The 12,736-nt window shown below is 56.1% G+C and overlaps 1 protein-coding gene across 1 annotated transcript; it reads right to left on the reverse strand.

The window, feature by feature from the left end:
* Nucleotides 1–110: 110 nt before the first annotated feature.
* Nucleotides 111–3,862, reverse strand: LOC118014694 (alpha-1-antitrypsin-like; the record flags this gene model as incomplete). Its single annotated transcript, XM_035011061.1, is given in 6 exon segments — nucleotides 111–258; nucleotides 1,430–1,700; nucleotides 3,129–3,257; nucleotides 3,260–3,481; nucleotides 3,484–3,731; nucleotides 3,855–3,862. Coding segments are annotated over 6 exon segments (1,026 nt in total), but the record flags the coding sequence as incomplete, so codon positions are not given.
* Nucleotides 3,863–12,736: the final 8,874 nt, after the last annotated feature.

The following is a 12,736-nucleotide window of genomic DNA, read 5'->3' on the forward strand; positions in this document are numbered from 1 at the left end:
GGTCCGCAGGTGCGTCTGTGTCCCTTTGTCCCTTCCCCAGACCACCTCTGAGCTGTGGTCCCGTACACGCTGTGACACCTTCTGACCCACGGACGCCAGGGACAACTCACCTTGGACAGCTTCAGGGGCCCTTGCTCCGTGATCCCTGAGAGCTCAGCCTCGTTGCTGAAGACCTTGGTGATGCCCATTTTGCTCAGGATGGTTTTCAGATCGTAGGTTCCAGAGATGGACAGTTTGGGCAAACGTAAACTGGCAGACCTGTCATGACAGGAAACAAGGGGGTTTCACACATGGAGTGTCTCATTTCTGGCTGTTTCTCCCTCCCACAGGAGGACTGGAGGTGTGCATGGGTTTATTCTATTTCTCGTTCCTCCAGCCCCCGGGGCCAAAGAATGTAGAGTCACAGGGATGAGCTTGTCCTGCAAAGTCTCAAGGGCTGCCTCCTGCCTCCTCTGAGCAGCCCTCCGGGCACTCCACTGGGGAGCCCTTAGCACACTGCCCTGCAGGGTCAGGTCCCCCCAGATGGGGACTTCTCCAGGGCCTGCATCAAGGGTCTGCCAGAGTGAGCTGATGGGCATGGAGGCTTCCCATGAGCGGCTCTGGGTTCTACCCCACCTTGTCTCCTTCTTCAGCCTCTGGTGCAGGGAACACAGGGGTGAGGTCCGTGGGGCCGGGGCGGGGGGCAGGGAAGAGGTCTTAAAACTGCTATTTTAATTTTAACCTTATGCTCTTTTCTATTCTTATATTTATTTATGTATGTATATGTGTATTATATCATCTTCTGGATATTAATTTTATTTCTTAATTCTAATTTTAATGTATTTGATTATTTTTCTATATTCTTACTGCATGCATTTATAAAAGTATGCGTATTTTGGAGTGGACCCGATAAACTAGTTCCTGAGGCCTTGGGCATCGTATGACTACCGAGTGATGCACGAATCTGGGCTGCATGCTCACATATCACTTCACTTGGGGACCTCACCAAACCGCATTGGTCTAGTGACAGAGGAACCCAAACCCACCTGGGCCTGTGCTTTTCTGGTCCCCAGGCCAGCTCTCCCCTTCTAGCCCTGACTGTCCCTCCTCTAAGTCCACATCCGCTGTTCCCCTTTCCAGAAGCCCATGTCTCCTTTCTTGGTTCTCCAGGGCTCATGCTGGGTTGCTCACCCTGCTCTGGGTGCTGGCACAGGGAAGCGGCAGTGTCCGGGGAGGGGGGAGTCCCCAAGGACACAGGGCTTTGGTCTCCTCCCCGTGGGCACTGTCCCTCTCCCAGAGCCCGGCCGGTGCGGTGGGAGTGACATGAGCCTGTGTCCGGGACATCGGGTCATGCGCAGTTGTGCGATCCATGGGATGTGGGTCCACCCTCCCTCCCGGTGGCTGGTCCCGACGAGGCAGCGCCCGGGCTGTTCTCTGCTTTGGGAATCACCTGGTGTGTCTGTTTTCCAGGAACTTGGCCAGGAGTTCCTTGGTCAGCATGTCCTCCAGCTGCTGCATCTTGCCCTGGTCGGGGAGGATGAAGATGGCAATGGCGTTGCCCACGTAGTCCATGAGCAGCACCCAGCTGGACAGCTTGTCACAGTGATAGATGTCGAACATGCCCAGGCGGCTCATCATGGGCACCTGGACGGTCGTGTGCTCATCCACGTGGAAGTCCTCCACTGTGGTATGCTCCTCCTGGAAGGGCTTCTCCCATTTGCCTGGAGAGAAGGAAGGTGGCCTCAGTCAGAGGTGGGAGAAGGTTGGGATAATGCGGGGGGGGGGGGGGGGGGATAAAAAAGCCCTGCACCTCCTCGCTGAGATCCTCCTCTTTGAACCTGTTTCACCAGCTGTAAAATGGGGCTGCTGTGAAATCTACTGAAAGGACTTTTGTGAGAACAATGCAAGACCTGAGTAGGATCCAGAATGTCTATCTTATGGAGGCTAAGGGATGCCAAGCTGGATGTGCAGAGTGAGGATTTTTACTTGTATTTCATGCTTACTTATTTGAGGGTGGCTTGGGAGATTCTAAAGGAAAATGATTGACATCAGTCCTACTCGGCACCTCCTTGTCCGAGTCTCCCTGCCCCTTGTTAGCGGGCGGTTCTTATCATTCAGGGAATCACTCTCCCTCCGACTCCAAAGCTTTCCTTGGATCACCGTGCAGAATGCAGATGCCTGGGCATCTCCTCCCCACCCCCCCACCCCCACGCCAAGACAGCGGCCCTGTCCGGGCAAGTCAGAGTGGGGGGGGGTGTGCCCTGGGGGCCCCTGCGCCCAACTCTCCCATTGGACAGGGATGGAGACTGAGGCTGGAGAGGGGCCAGACCCGCCAGAAGCCCCACAGCAGAGCTGGGACCTAAGACGTGCTGACTCTGGCCCAGGGCTCTCCATTGCACTGTTGCCTCCAGAATGAGGAGCTGGTGCAGTGAAGGAGGCCACCCTGGCCTCACTCTTACCTCCCCCACCAGGCCATCTCCATGGGCTATTCCACTACCTTAGAGTGCGCTCTGCGGCCCACAGGCCCCCCACATTGCCATCCTCAGGGAGGAGGCCAGGTTGAGATTCAAGTTCAGTTGAGCACCTGTTACATGAGCCTGTGGTTCCGTGTTCTTTGTAACTTGTTCAGTCCTCACAGAAACCTGACAACAAGGGTATTACTATGTTCCCGTCACAGAGGGGAAACCTCAAAGTGGAACGATGACCTGCCCACAGTCAAACAGCTAATAATCGGTAAGGGAAGGATTCCAACCCTGGTGCTTCTGACTCCAAAGGTGTCCCTGCTTCCACTGCACTGGAGTTATCAGAAATTGTGTTCCAAGAAACCCCAGTCCCTTCATACACTCTGCTAAAACTGTCTATTTTACCTCCCTCCCTGGTAGGGATCGACAAGGCACACTAGGACATTGAAGGCTCTGAGAAGTCCTGCAGAGAAGATGATGATTTGACTGTCCCACCCATCATTGCCTGACCTTAGTTGATCGCGGAAAGTATGACAGTGGTTGTGTGTGGGATACTGTGAATAACAGCTGCAGAGATGCCCTGCTATAACCCTTCCCATGCTGCCAAGGAAAGCTTACAAAGTGAGTGTTGAAGAATATTTTTGCATGTTTCCTTTTGAACCAGCTCAGACTGGCGGTAAAGCCTACCATGAAAGAAAATGTAATTCACCAGAACAAGAGTTGTGTCTTTGTCAAGATCTTGGACCAAATCCACAATTTTTCCTTGGGTTTCCTTCTCTATATACTGGTTGATCTTTTGTGCGGCCTCCTCGGTTCTCTGAAGTTGATGGAGAAGCGGGACAGCTTTGTGACAGCCTCCAGAAACTTACGCACTTGCTTCCGATTCTTATCAAATAGTACCGTTCTGCTGTGCAGCTAGAACTGGCTGTCTGACAGGTTGAGGGTGTGGAGGAAATGCTGTAAGCCTTTGTGGACAGTGGCCTTAAGTGTCTCCTTGAAGTTAAAATATAGGCCCTGCAGGATCTGGGTGCGAGTGTCCCTTTGGTCCCCAGGGAGACCTTCGTAAAGGCCATCACAATATTCACTGGGGAGAAGATGATGTTGTTGGACTGATGGGCCAGTTCACGGTACAGGCTGAAGGCAAAGTTGGCCAGTTTGGTGGCTATGTTGGGGAAGGGGGCATGCTGATGGAGCTTGGAATCCTGCCTGGATGTGTGCGGGGAGCCGGGGACATGATAGCACAGACCCGTCAGCAGGAGGAGGCCCCAGGTGATGGAGGATGGCACTGTCCTGCAAGAGAGAGAGGAGGGGCACCACGCCCGAGTCAGGCCACACGGTGAGTCCCCCGGCCACTGACTGACCCCAGGTGGAGCATCCCGAGTTTACCCGGCGCTGGGCCAAGCACTCTCCTACGTCCTCATCACGCAAGGACAGGACAGTAGCAGAGACTTTACAGGGCTCACCGCGTGCCGAGCCCCATTCTAGGCACTTGGCTGTCTCAGCTCATGGTCCTCTTTGATGACCCGTGACCTAGGGCACAGGGCCATTGCCCATTCACAGAGGAGGAGACCGAAGGCCAGAGGGGTTGAAGACACCTGCCCAAGGCCACAGAGCAGGAAAGTAGCAGGAGCAGAGTCACAGACCCGGGCCGCCTGGGTGGGAGTCCCTGCTCTTGACGGCTGCCCTACCCCCTGCAGTGGCCCTGGGCGCAGGTGTCAGCCCCCGTCTCCCATAAGGGGCAACTGAGGCACAGGAAGCATAATGTATGGGTGCACGACTACCCAGGAATCGGGCCAGATCAGGCTCAGCTACGACTGGATGTGGAATGGGAACATTTCCACTAGCTCCTTTTATTTAATGGACATGAAGCTGCTGCCCAGAGAGGGTAAGATTCTGCCCAGTGACACACAGCCAGAAACCCATCCTGGCTGACTGTGGCCCAGACTCTGCCTGACTCTGTACACTTCATCCTCCGTTTCCTTGCAGCTGCTACAGACCTCAGAGTAGGGGCATCTGAGCCCGGAGTGGATTATGATCTGACCCTACGGTGTTCTGGGTCTGGGGGACGAGGCTGACAAAAGCACTGCGGGCCCTTAAGCTCAGGGCACGCAGAGGCATTAACTTTTGTTTCAACAACTCGAGGCTTGGAGAGCCGTTCCGGAACTTTCTCAAGGCCACACGGCTGGTCAAGCACCACTGGCCCGAGACAGGTCTGCAAGCTTCTGGTCCGGTGCTCTGTACTCGGAAATGCTCACCCGATACTTCCCTCCCCGAAGCGGGAACGTGGCTGCTTCTGAGGGCTGAGCACACCGGGAGTCAGGGCTCTCAAGCTCAGTACCATTGACATTCTGGGCTGGAAGATTCCATGCCGGGAGGGGCTGTCCTGTGCATTGTAGGATGTTCAGACGCATCCCAGACAAAACTCGATGCCAGTAGCAATCTTGTGACTCCTACGTAAGACAATCAAAAATTCTTCAGACATTGCCCAGTGTCCCCTGGGGTCAAAGTGCCCTTGTGCAGGGGGAGGAGAGGTTCAGAACACATGGCCCACTTGGAAGGCCTCATTTTCCCAAGTTGGACAGACTTTTCTCATTTCAGAGCAGGTCTGGGTCCACTGAGTCCCGGCTTGGCTCACTGGGGCCACGGCATTCACTGGACCCAGTTAGACGGGGGTGTTCATGCTTCTTGCGTGGGGGCCCTTTCTTAGGGGGGGTGCCAGGATTCTGCCGTGACATGGTGTGACAGGCCTTCAGGAGACCACAGCAAATCTCCTCACCTGTCACCTTGGGAATGCAGATGCCCCTATGGTCCTTCTGCCACTGGGAGCTTAATGACAATTTCCTCTGTCAGGGTTGTTCCCACTAAACACTCATGCCCAGCTGCAGCCCCTAGAAGCCTTTCTTGAGCTGGCCCCACGATGAGTCCCAGTGCCAGCCCCCACATTGTCTGTGGGCCCCACAGTCAGCTCACCTGCTCCCCAGACAGCATCCGAGTCCCCGCCCTGCGCTCGGATGGCAGGGGCCTCGGAGACGCTGGTCCCTGTGGTGGCAGAGGGGTGACGTGGAGGGGAGGAGCCGGTTAAAAGCACACTTTTGAGCTTCAGATAGACCTGGGTTCTAACCCGCTTCGATCCCTCGCTAGCCGTGGACCCAGGACACAAATGTTTCATCTCTCTGAGCTTCCTCTTTAAAATGAGATTGTTGGAGACGTGAGTGAAGCCAGGTTAGCTGTCAAAACTCCCAGCCAGAAGGGACCGGAGAGATCAACTCTTTGGGGGAGGAGGGGGGTGGGTTTCGCAAACGAAAGCTTTTACAACTAGTAAGGGGCCAACGAGTGGGAGATGGGGCCATGAACCCAGATAAGAAAGGGGAGGAGGTGACAGACCAGATAGCAAGGTTATCTGGGGAGTTAATGAATACACCTCAACGTTTCAGAGGAGGAGTTCCAACGACAAGACCAAGGCCGGGGTCCACTGAGAAGGAGTGCGGGGGGCCAGAGAGTCGGGGGGAGGGTCCATGTGCCATCCTTTGGAACAACCTGCGGAGCAGGCTACTCTGGGGGAAAGCTAAAAGGGCATGTGCTTTCTCCAGTAAGATAGTTAAGTGAGGGGCATGGAAGCTACAGGGCAAGGGCAAGGACTCTGGCTCTGGCTGGAGTTGAAAAGGAACCAGGTAAGAGAGAAGGATCCTGAGGCATGTTGGAGAAGCATGTTGGGAACATGGAAGGGGCCCTTCAAGGGGACTTGTCCCTGCCACCTGCAGGTGGGAGAGACACAGGGGACGACCACCAAGGCCACAGGATCTTTTCTAAGCCTGGGGTGGGTGGGAGAAGGGGAAAGCAACCCCCCAGCTGCCCCAGTCACCAGCACGCATCATGATAGTGGGCCTCCTATGTGCTGGGAGCATTTGAATGGCGTGATTCCATCCTCCCCACTGGCGGCACTGAGCAGAACAGCCTGCCTGCCAATCCTGACCTGGCAAATCGGAGCCCAAGCTGTCCGGGCCTGGGTTTTCTCCTCTGTTAAGTGCAGATTATAATCCTGGCACAGGGGATCCGCCTCGCAGACCAGTGTCAGCTCAGGAGGAGGCTGATGGAAAGTGACTCACTCCGCAGAATGCACAGATTTCCCAGACAGGCTGGACAGGCTGGACGCGCACGGTACGTGTCCCACACTGGCTCACGGGGCTTCCCCTACTTATAGGGCAATTTCAGGGGGCTGGGACACCCAGTCCTGTGGGCCCACAGCCACCCCCGCTGCAGGAAATCAGCCTGGGAGCCTCCAGGGTGCAGCCGGCGAGTGCCTGATATCATCAGAGGGCCTTGCTGTTCTTCTTTGAAGAGGCCTAGTCCAGCGGAACCAGCGGGCACAAGGGCCATTGGAAGGATGGGCTGCTGGGGCCCCGTGTTCATGCAAGACCCAGAGTTCGTTTTGCCCTGATACTGTCCTCACAGAGCTATCGAGAGGAGAAAGTGAATTACAACACCTCCAGAGCCTAGAATAGTGCCTGACACATGGTTGATCTCCGAGAAACGTCGGCCGCCTGATGTCACCCAACTTGTGACTGCCAAGGTCCCAGCCCTTGGAATCTTCACACTGGGCGCTGGAATCTGTGTCCTTTGGGCTCCAAAGTCCATTTGTCTGGGCACAGAAAGGAGGTAACAGGCACCTGCCAGGTGCATCACGATATAGGGCCTACTATCATGGGAAAGAACAGCATTGGGCTGCCTTGAGGTGGTGAGTATCTTGCAGAATATCAGGACCCAAAGGAGCTTAGTGCTCCCATTTTACTGGTGAGAAAAGCGAGGCTCACAGAAGGGTGGTGGCTTCCCTAGCGCCCAGGGCGCCTTCGTTCGTGGTAGAGCAAATAGAGTAAATAAATAAATAAATAAATAAATAAATAAATAAATAAATTACATAAATGAAGACTTTAACAGTTGCACAGAAAGTACAGAGAGGGGGCGCCTGAGTGGCTCAGTAGTTAAGCGTCTGCCTTCAGCTCGGGTCATGATCCCGGGGTCCTGGGATCGAGCCCCGCATCGGGCTCCCTGCTCCGCGGGAAGCCTGCTTCTCCCTCTCCCACTCCCCCTGCTTGTGTTCCCTCTCTCGCTGTGTTTCCCTCTGTCAAATAAATAAAATCTTAAAAAAAAAAAAAAAGAAAGTCCAGAGAGTTCCCAGGTACCTTCCCCCCCTTGCACCCCAGTTCCCCTGATAGTAACATCTTGCACAGCTGTGGGACACTTGTGACAATCGAGGACTCAATATCAATGCTATTAACCAAAGTCTGAACCTGCAGTTTGCTGGTCTTTTTATCCTGATCGCGGGAGCAAGAAACACTTTTTCCAGGTCCACCCAAAAGCAGGGTTCTGTGGCATCTGTGACCAGGCGGGCTGCGGGAGACTCGCTGCCCTCCGGCCCTGGGTCCCGTGGGAAGTGGCCCCAAGTCTGGGCCCTGCAGAGCGGCCCGGCAGCCCACAGACCTTAACATGCCTCTGGTGGTTCCGCAACTCAGCTCCCTGAGCGGCGGGCGGCCCAGCGCTCAGCCGCAGGGCACAGCCATGGGGTCCCCCACCCCGGACGTGCAGCCTGGGAACCAGCCCCGAGCTGGGGGCGGGGGGGCAACACTCTGGGGGGAGCAGTCTCACAGCGGGGCCTGCGTGCCCTGCAGGTGCTCGGCACCTCTCCCCCTGCCCTCCCTCTCCCAGCTGGCTCCCATGACATCTCCAGACCTTTTGGCTAGAAACCTGGTGCCGAAAGATGCCAACTTGCTGTCAGCTGTCTTGGGGGGGACCCCAAATCTATCACAGCACAGTCAGTCCAATTCACTCTCAGGATGTGCCCCATGATTTCTGGAAGCAGGAAGGCAGGTGGTGATGGGGTGGGGCCGACGCACCTGGGCTGACCGTGGTGGTGGAGGGAAGGAGGATGGACGGGGGCTCTGGACAAGGACCCATGTCACAGCGAAGGAAACCTCAGTGGCCCTTACATGTATAAGTGAGTGAGCTCGTCCGTAGTATCGAGACCTCCCTGAAACGAGCCTGTTGTAATCTACTGGGTGGACAACGATCGTAGGAAGACGATTGTTCTTATGGTGGGAATGTAAATTGGAATCACCTTTTTTGAGGGGAGGGCAATTTACAGACAGCCATCAACATTTAAGAGGCACACACCCTTTGTTTCAGCAAATCCAACTGCACGCGATGTGATGATGAAAAATCAGAGCTGCCAGAAGTCGTTTAATGCCGTGGTGCGCCTTTCACAGACAGCACAGTGAACAGAACAGCAGACGTTGGCAATTGTGCATAAACGAACAAAGTGATTTCTTTACTCTGCCACGGTCAGGAGTCTTGAAATGTGTCCTGAGTCTTATGGCTCGGAAGTGACTTTTAGTGGGCACTGGGTCGTGGAAAGGCAGCTCTGACTTCTGAGAACAAATGTCCCTGGCAATCAGCCTTCAGCCCCACCCGGGCCAGGCCCTTCCCTGCGGGACTGTCCCGCCGTTAGCCTGGCCCCTGTGACTCAGCCCCGCCTCCCCCAGAGTTGCTGGAACATGCACGCCAGCCCCCAGGCCTCAGTGGCCGGGCTGCAGCTGGCCTTGGGCCAGACAGGTGGCTCTCGCGTGGACCGGGAGGTTGGACTCGCCCGTAAGATCCGAGATGGATGGGACATCCCACGCTCTTGGGGCAGCGCGGGCCTGAGTGCGGCACCTGATTTCCAGGCCCGTGCTGGGCAGGTCGTCTAACCTCCATCTGTCAATGGGGGATAACGGATGGCAGCCTGGGTCCTTCAGGGACTGGTTTTGAGGGTCATACTAGGCAGTGACTACATTTGAAAGAACAGGCAAAGCCGAGGCTTCTGGCTGCCCTGGCTGATTGGTGTCACACTCCTGTCCTCCTTACGACAAGGTTGTTTGCATGTTTTGCCCACCCACGCATGGACCCTGTGGGTTCTCAAGAGCCTGTGACCTCCGCACCGGGGACTTTCAGCTCATCTGCATTGGGTTTCTGCCACCACAGCCCAGATGAATGTACCTGTAGACCATTCTTGGAAGTGGAATGATGGTTTCTTAGGTGAGCGCCCTTAGGTCTTCCAGCTTTTTGGTTTTTCCCTGGGCTCCAGGAGTCCCAGCTGGCCTTTGCATGTGCCCCCTTCCCTCCCCAGTACTGGGGGGCGTGCAGTGTTGTGCAGGTTGCTTGCTGAAGGCTGTGAGCTCTTCAGCCTCGGGTGAGAAGGGCTCCTGCAAATCGGCTGCTTGTCCTCTGGGGCAGAGGGTGTTTTCCCGCACGGGTGTCTTCGGCAGGAGGCTGTGCGCCCCAGCATCGCTCGTGCTCCAGGCAGGAATCTAGCTTGTGGGTGTCTGGGGGGAGCGTGGGTGGTGTGCTGAAGTTTGCAGGAACAAGTGGGGCTCCTGAAGCCAGCTCTGCCACTTATGAGCTCCGTGACCTTGAGCAAGACCAGCGGCCTTTCTGAGCCTCTGTTTCTTCATCTGGAGAATGGGCGCATGAGAGCTGAGCAGCTTCCACTCGCCGCTCCACAGTGCTGAGTGAGGAGTAAATGCCAGAATTGCCCCTCGAGGGGCTCCAGGCTTACAGAGGCGCTCATGAATATCACAAATGTCACCCCTTACATTGGCACCCAGCTCTGCTCTCCTGCAAAAGTTGTTTTGAGTACCTGTTTTGAAGCATACACCAACTCAGTCTTTGTTACAACCGTGATGAAGATGCTGATGCCCAGAGAGGTTTGCTGACTTCGCCAAAGTCACACAGCTGGGACGCTGCAGGGTCTGGACCTGCTCTCACTCTGGCATCGTCCCAGGTGTTTGACACTGGTTGTCTCATTAATGGAATTTGGGGAGGTTGGATGTGTCCAGGAGGAGAAATCAGGATGATATCAGACTTATCTGGGAGACAGCTGAATTTTTACCCATTATATTGAATTACATGGAATTGCACACATGTGGCCTTTCTGACATAAAAGGTGTAAATTTCACATGACTCACTGCAGTTGTGTAGATGTGCGGTCAGCCCCCGTGAGTGACTCAGGGGGGCGTTACTAGGTTCTTATGGGATGGGGCAGTCTTGGCCACAGACAAGCACATTCCTGTGAGTCCCGGGAGCTGGCTCCCTCAGGCTGGGGGTCCGGCAGACTTCCTGAGTGCCATAACCCTTCCGTGGGACTCTGGAGGATGAGAAAGAGCCACATGGCCCTTAGTGAAAGGGCTGCTCCTGGGATGGCCACTAGCTGTGGTAGGAGTTGTGGTTTCCCTGGGAAGACCACAGGGTGGGCCGTGGGGCAGGAATAAGGCCAGATGAAAAGTGTCCCCTGTCAGAGCTTAGCCAAGGGAGGGCAAGGAGGGCTAGTGGGGTTGATGGCCTGGATCCTCTCCCATGACCAAGGACTCATTGGAATGAGTTTCCAGAGCCACAGCTTGGCCCCATGATTGGGTAGAAGAGGACACAGGGTAAGTGGCTTGGGGCTCTGGCAAACCGGGATGAGTCTGAGCAGGTGAGACAGACCAAGACCCAGAGACCCACCTGGAGAGAAGAGGATGCGGAAGACCTGCTTGCTGCTGGGGGTCATGTGTTTGAGGGTCCTGGGACAGAGATGGAAGACAAGGACAAAATATGTGTTCCCAGCCTAGCCCCACTGAAAAGGTTTCCAGGAAAAATCAACCATAGCTTTTTGCAGGAAAGACCTTTGAGCGGTAGGAGCCCGAGCCTGGCTCAGGTGACAAGGTGGGATGAGAAGGGGACCGAGTCGTCTCTCTCTGTTGTTGGAAGTGTAGCAGCTCCAAGCCCCCGTGTGAGCTGAAGGCCCTGGGAGCCACGGGGGACGGGGGCGCAGCCTCGGGTTTGGTGCCGGCAGCCCTGCGGGGCGGGGGGGGGGGGCGGGCTCTCATGGGGGGCACCGCGAGCAGCACCAGGGCTAGGGGGCTTAGCCGGCGACGGATGCTTGGTGGAGGTGGGGGCTGCGGGCTGGTATCTGAGCCCTTGCGATCCCCCTGGGCGATTCCCAGATGAGACCGAGAGCCTAGACTTTTGCATAGTGACTGCGGAAGAGCCGCTAAATGGTGTGTTGCTGGCAGCGTTTCTTCCTGGCCTAGCACAGCTCCTGGACAGTGTAAGTGGGACACAGGGTAGGACAGTGCCTCCAGGGGACATGCTGTGACCGTCCCACCCACTTCCTGGGGACGGAGAGGGAGACCTGAGAGATGAGGGGCTGAAGGATTCACACGTCACACTCGAGCCTGGGCCGGGTCACTCTTTAATGTCATCTCGGGAGGGAGCTGAACCCAAAAGGCAGTTACTTTTGGGTGGGGTTCACCACCTTTCCCACGAAGAGGGGGCTCTTGGTGTTTCTATCATAGATGATGATGAGGAAGGGGCTGTTGAAGTCAATACTCGGGGGCATCGACATGGGGATGGCTTCCGTAAACACGGCCCCGGCAGCTTCTGTCCCTTTCTCGTCGATGGTCAGCACAGCTTTATGCAGCCCCTGCAGGGAGAGAGAACAGGGGCCTGTGCTGAGCGGAGCTGTCCCCTCCCCCAGCCTGGGAGCAAGGCCAGAGGAGGGGAGCAGGGGCCCAGGGAGGGGCTCACTCAGGCCTTCCCCCACCCAGCCTGTCTTTCCCCACCCCTGGCCTCCCTCGCTACGGACAACACACAGGCCTTCAGCACCTTCTCCAGCCCTTGCCTGACTCCACCGGTGGACCCTACTTTCACCAACCTTCTCAGCCTCCCCAGGAAGCCGCCCACAACCCCAGCAGGGAGACTTCCCCGTGATTCGTCTTCCTTGGCCCCTGTCTTGTTTCCAGTATCAGATGTCAAGTGCCCTGGGGCCCAGGACGTTGACGGGGACCTTCCCTGTGCCTGGTCCACGCCAGGCACTCAGTTCCCAGCCAGCCATTGAGCTGCAGTGGTGTCTTTGGTCACCTTCCACTCTCCTGAATAAATGTCATCTTTAGACAAAATCACTTGTTAACTCAGACTCTGTGATTGGCCAGTAGCTCCTGGGTCCCGGACGCAGGGGACAAAAGTTCTTTGAAATCCCTGAGCCCAAGCCTGTCTTGGTAAATATGGGTCCATCGAGGCCCAAAGAAGGGAAGGCCCTGGCCAAAGATGACCCAGAGGGTCAGTGCCACCAGCATCCAGGAAGTCCCTAGCATGGCAGAAGCCCGTGAGACCCCTCCTCCACTGTCACCTGCACACATTCCAGTCCCAGTGGATTCAGTGGCACTCCTCAGGGACCTCGGTCCGCAGGTGCGTCTGTGTCCCTTTGTCCCTTCCCCAGACCACCT

The sequence above is a fragment of the Mirounga leonina genome, unplaced genomic scaffold, assembly GCF_011800145.1.
Source record: "Mirounga leonina isolate KUSES-001 unplaced genomic scaffold, KU_Mleo_1.0 Mir_164621, whole genome shotgun sequence".
NCBI lineage: Eukaryota > Metazoa > Chordata > Mammalia > Carnivora > Phocidae > Mirounga > Mirounga leonina.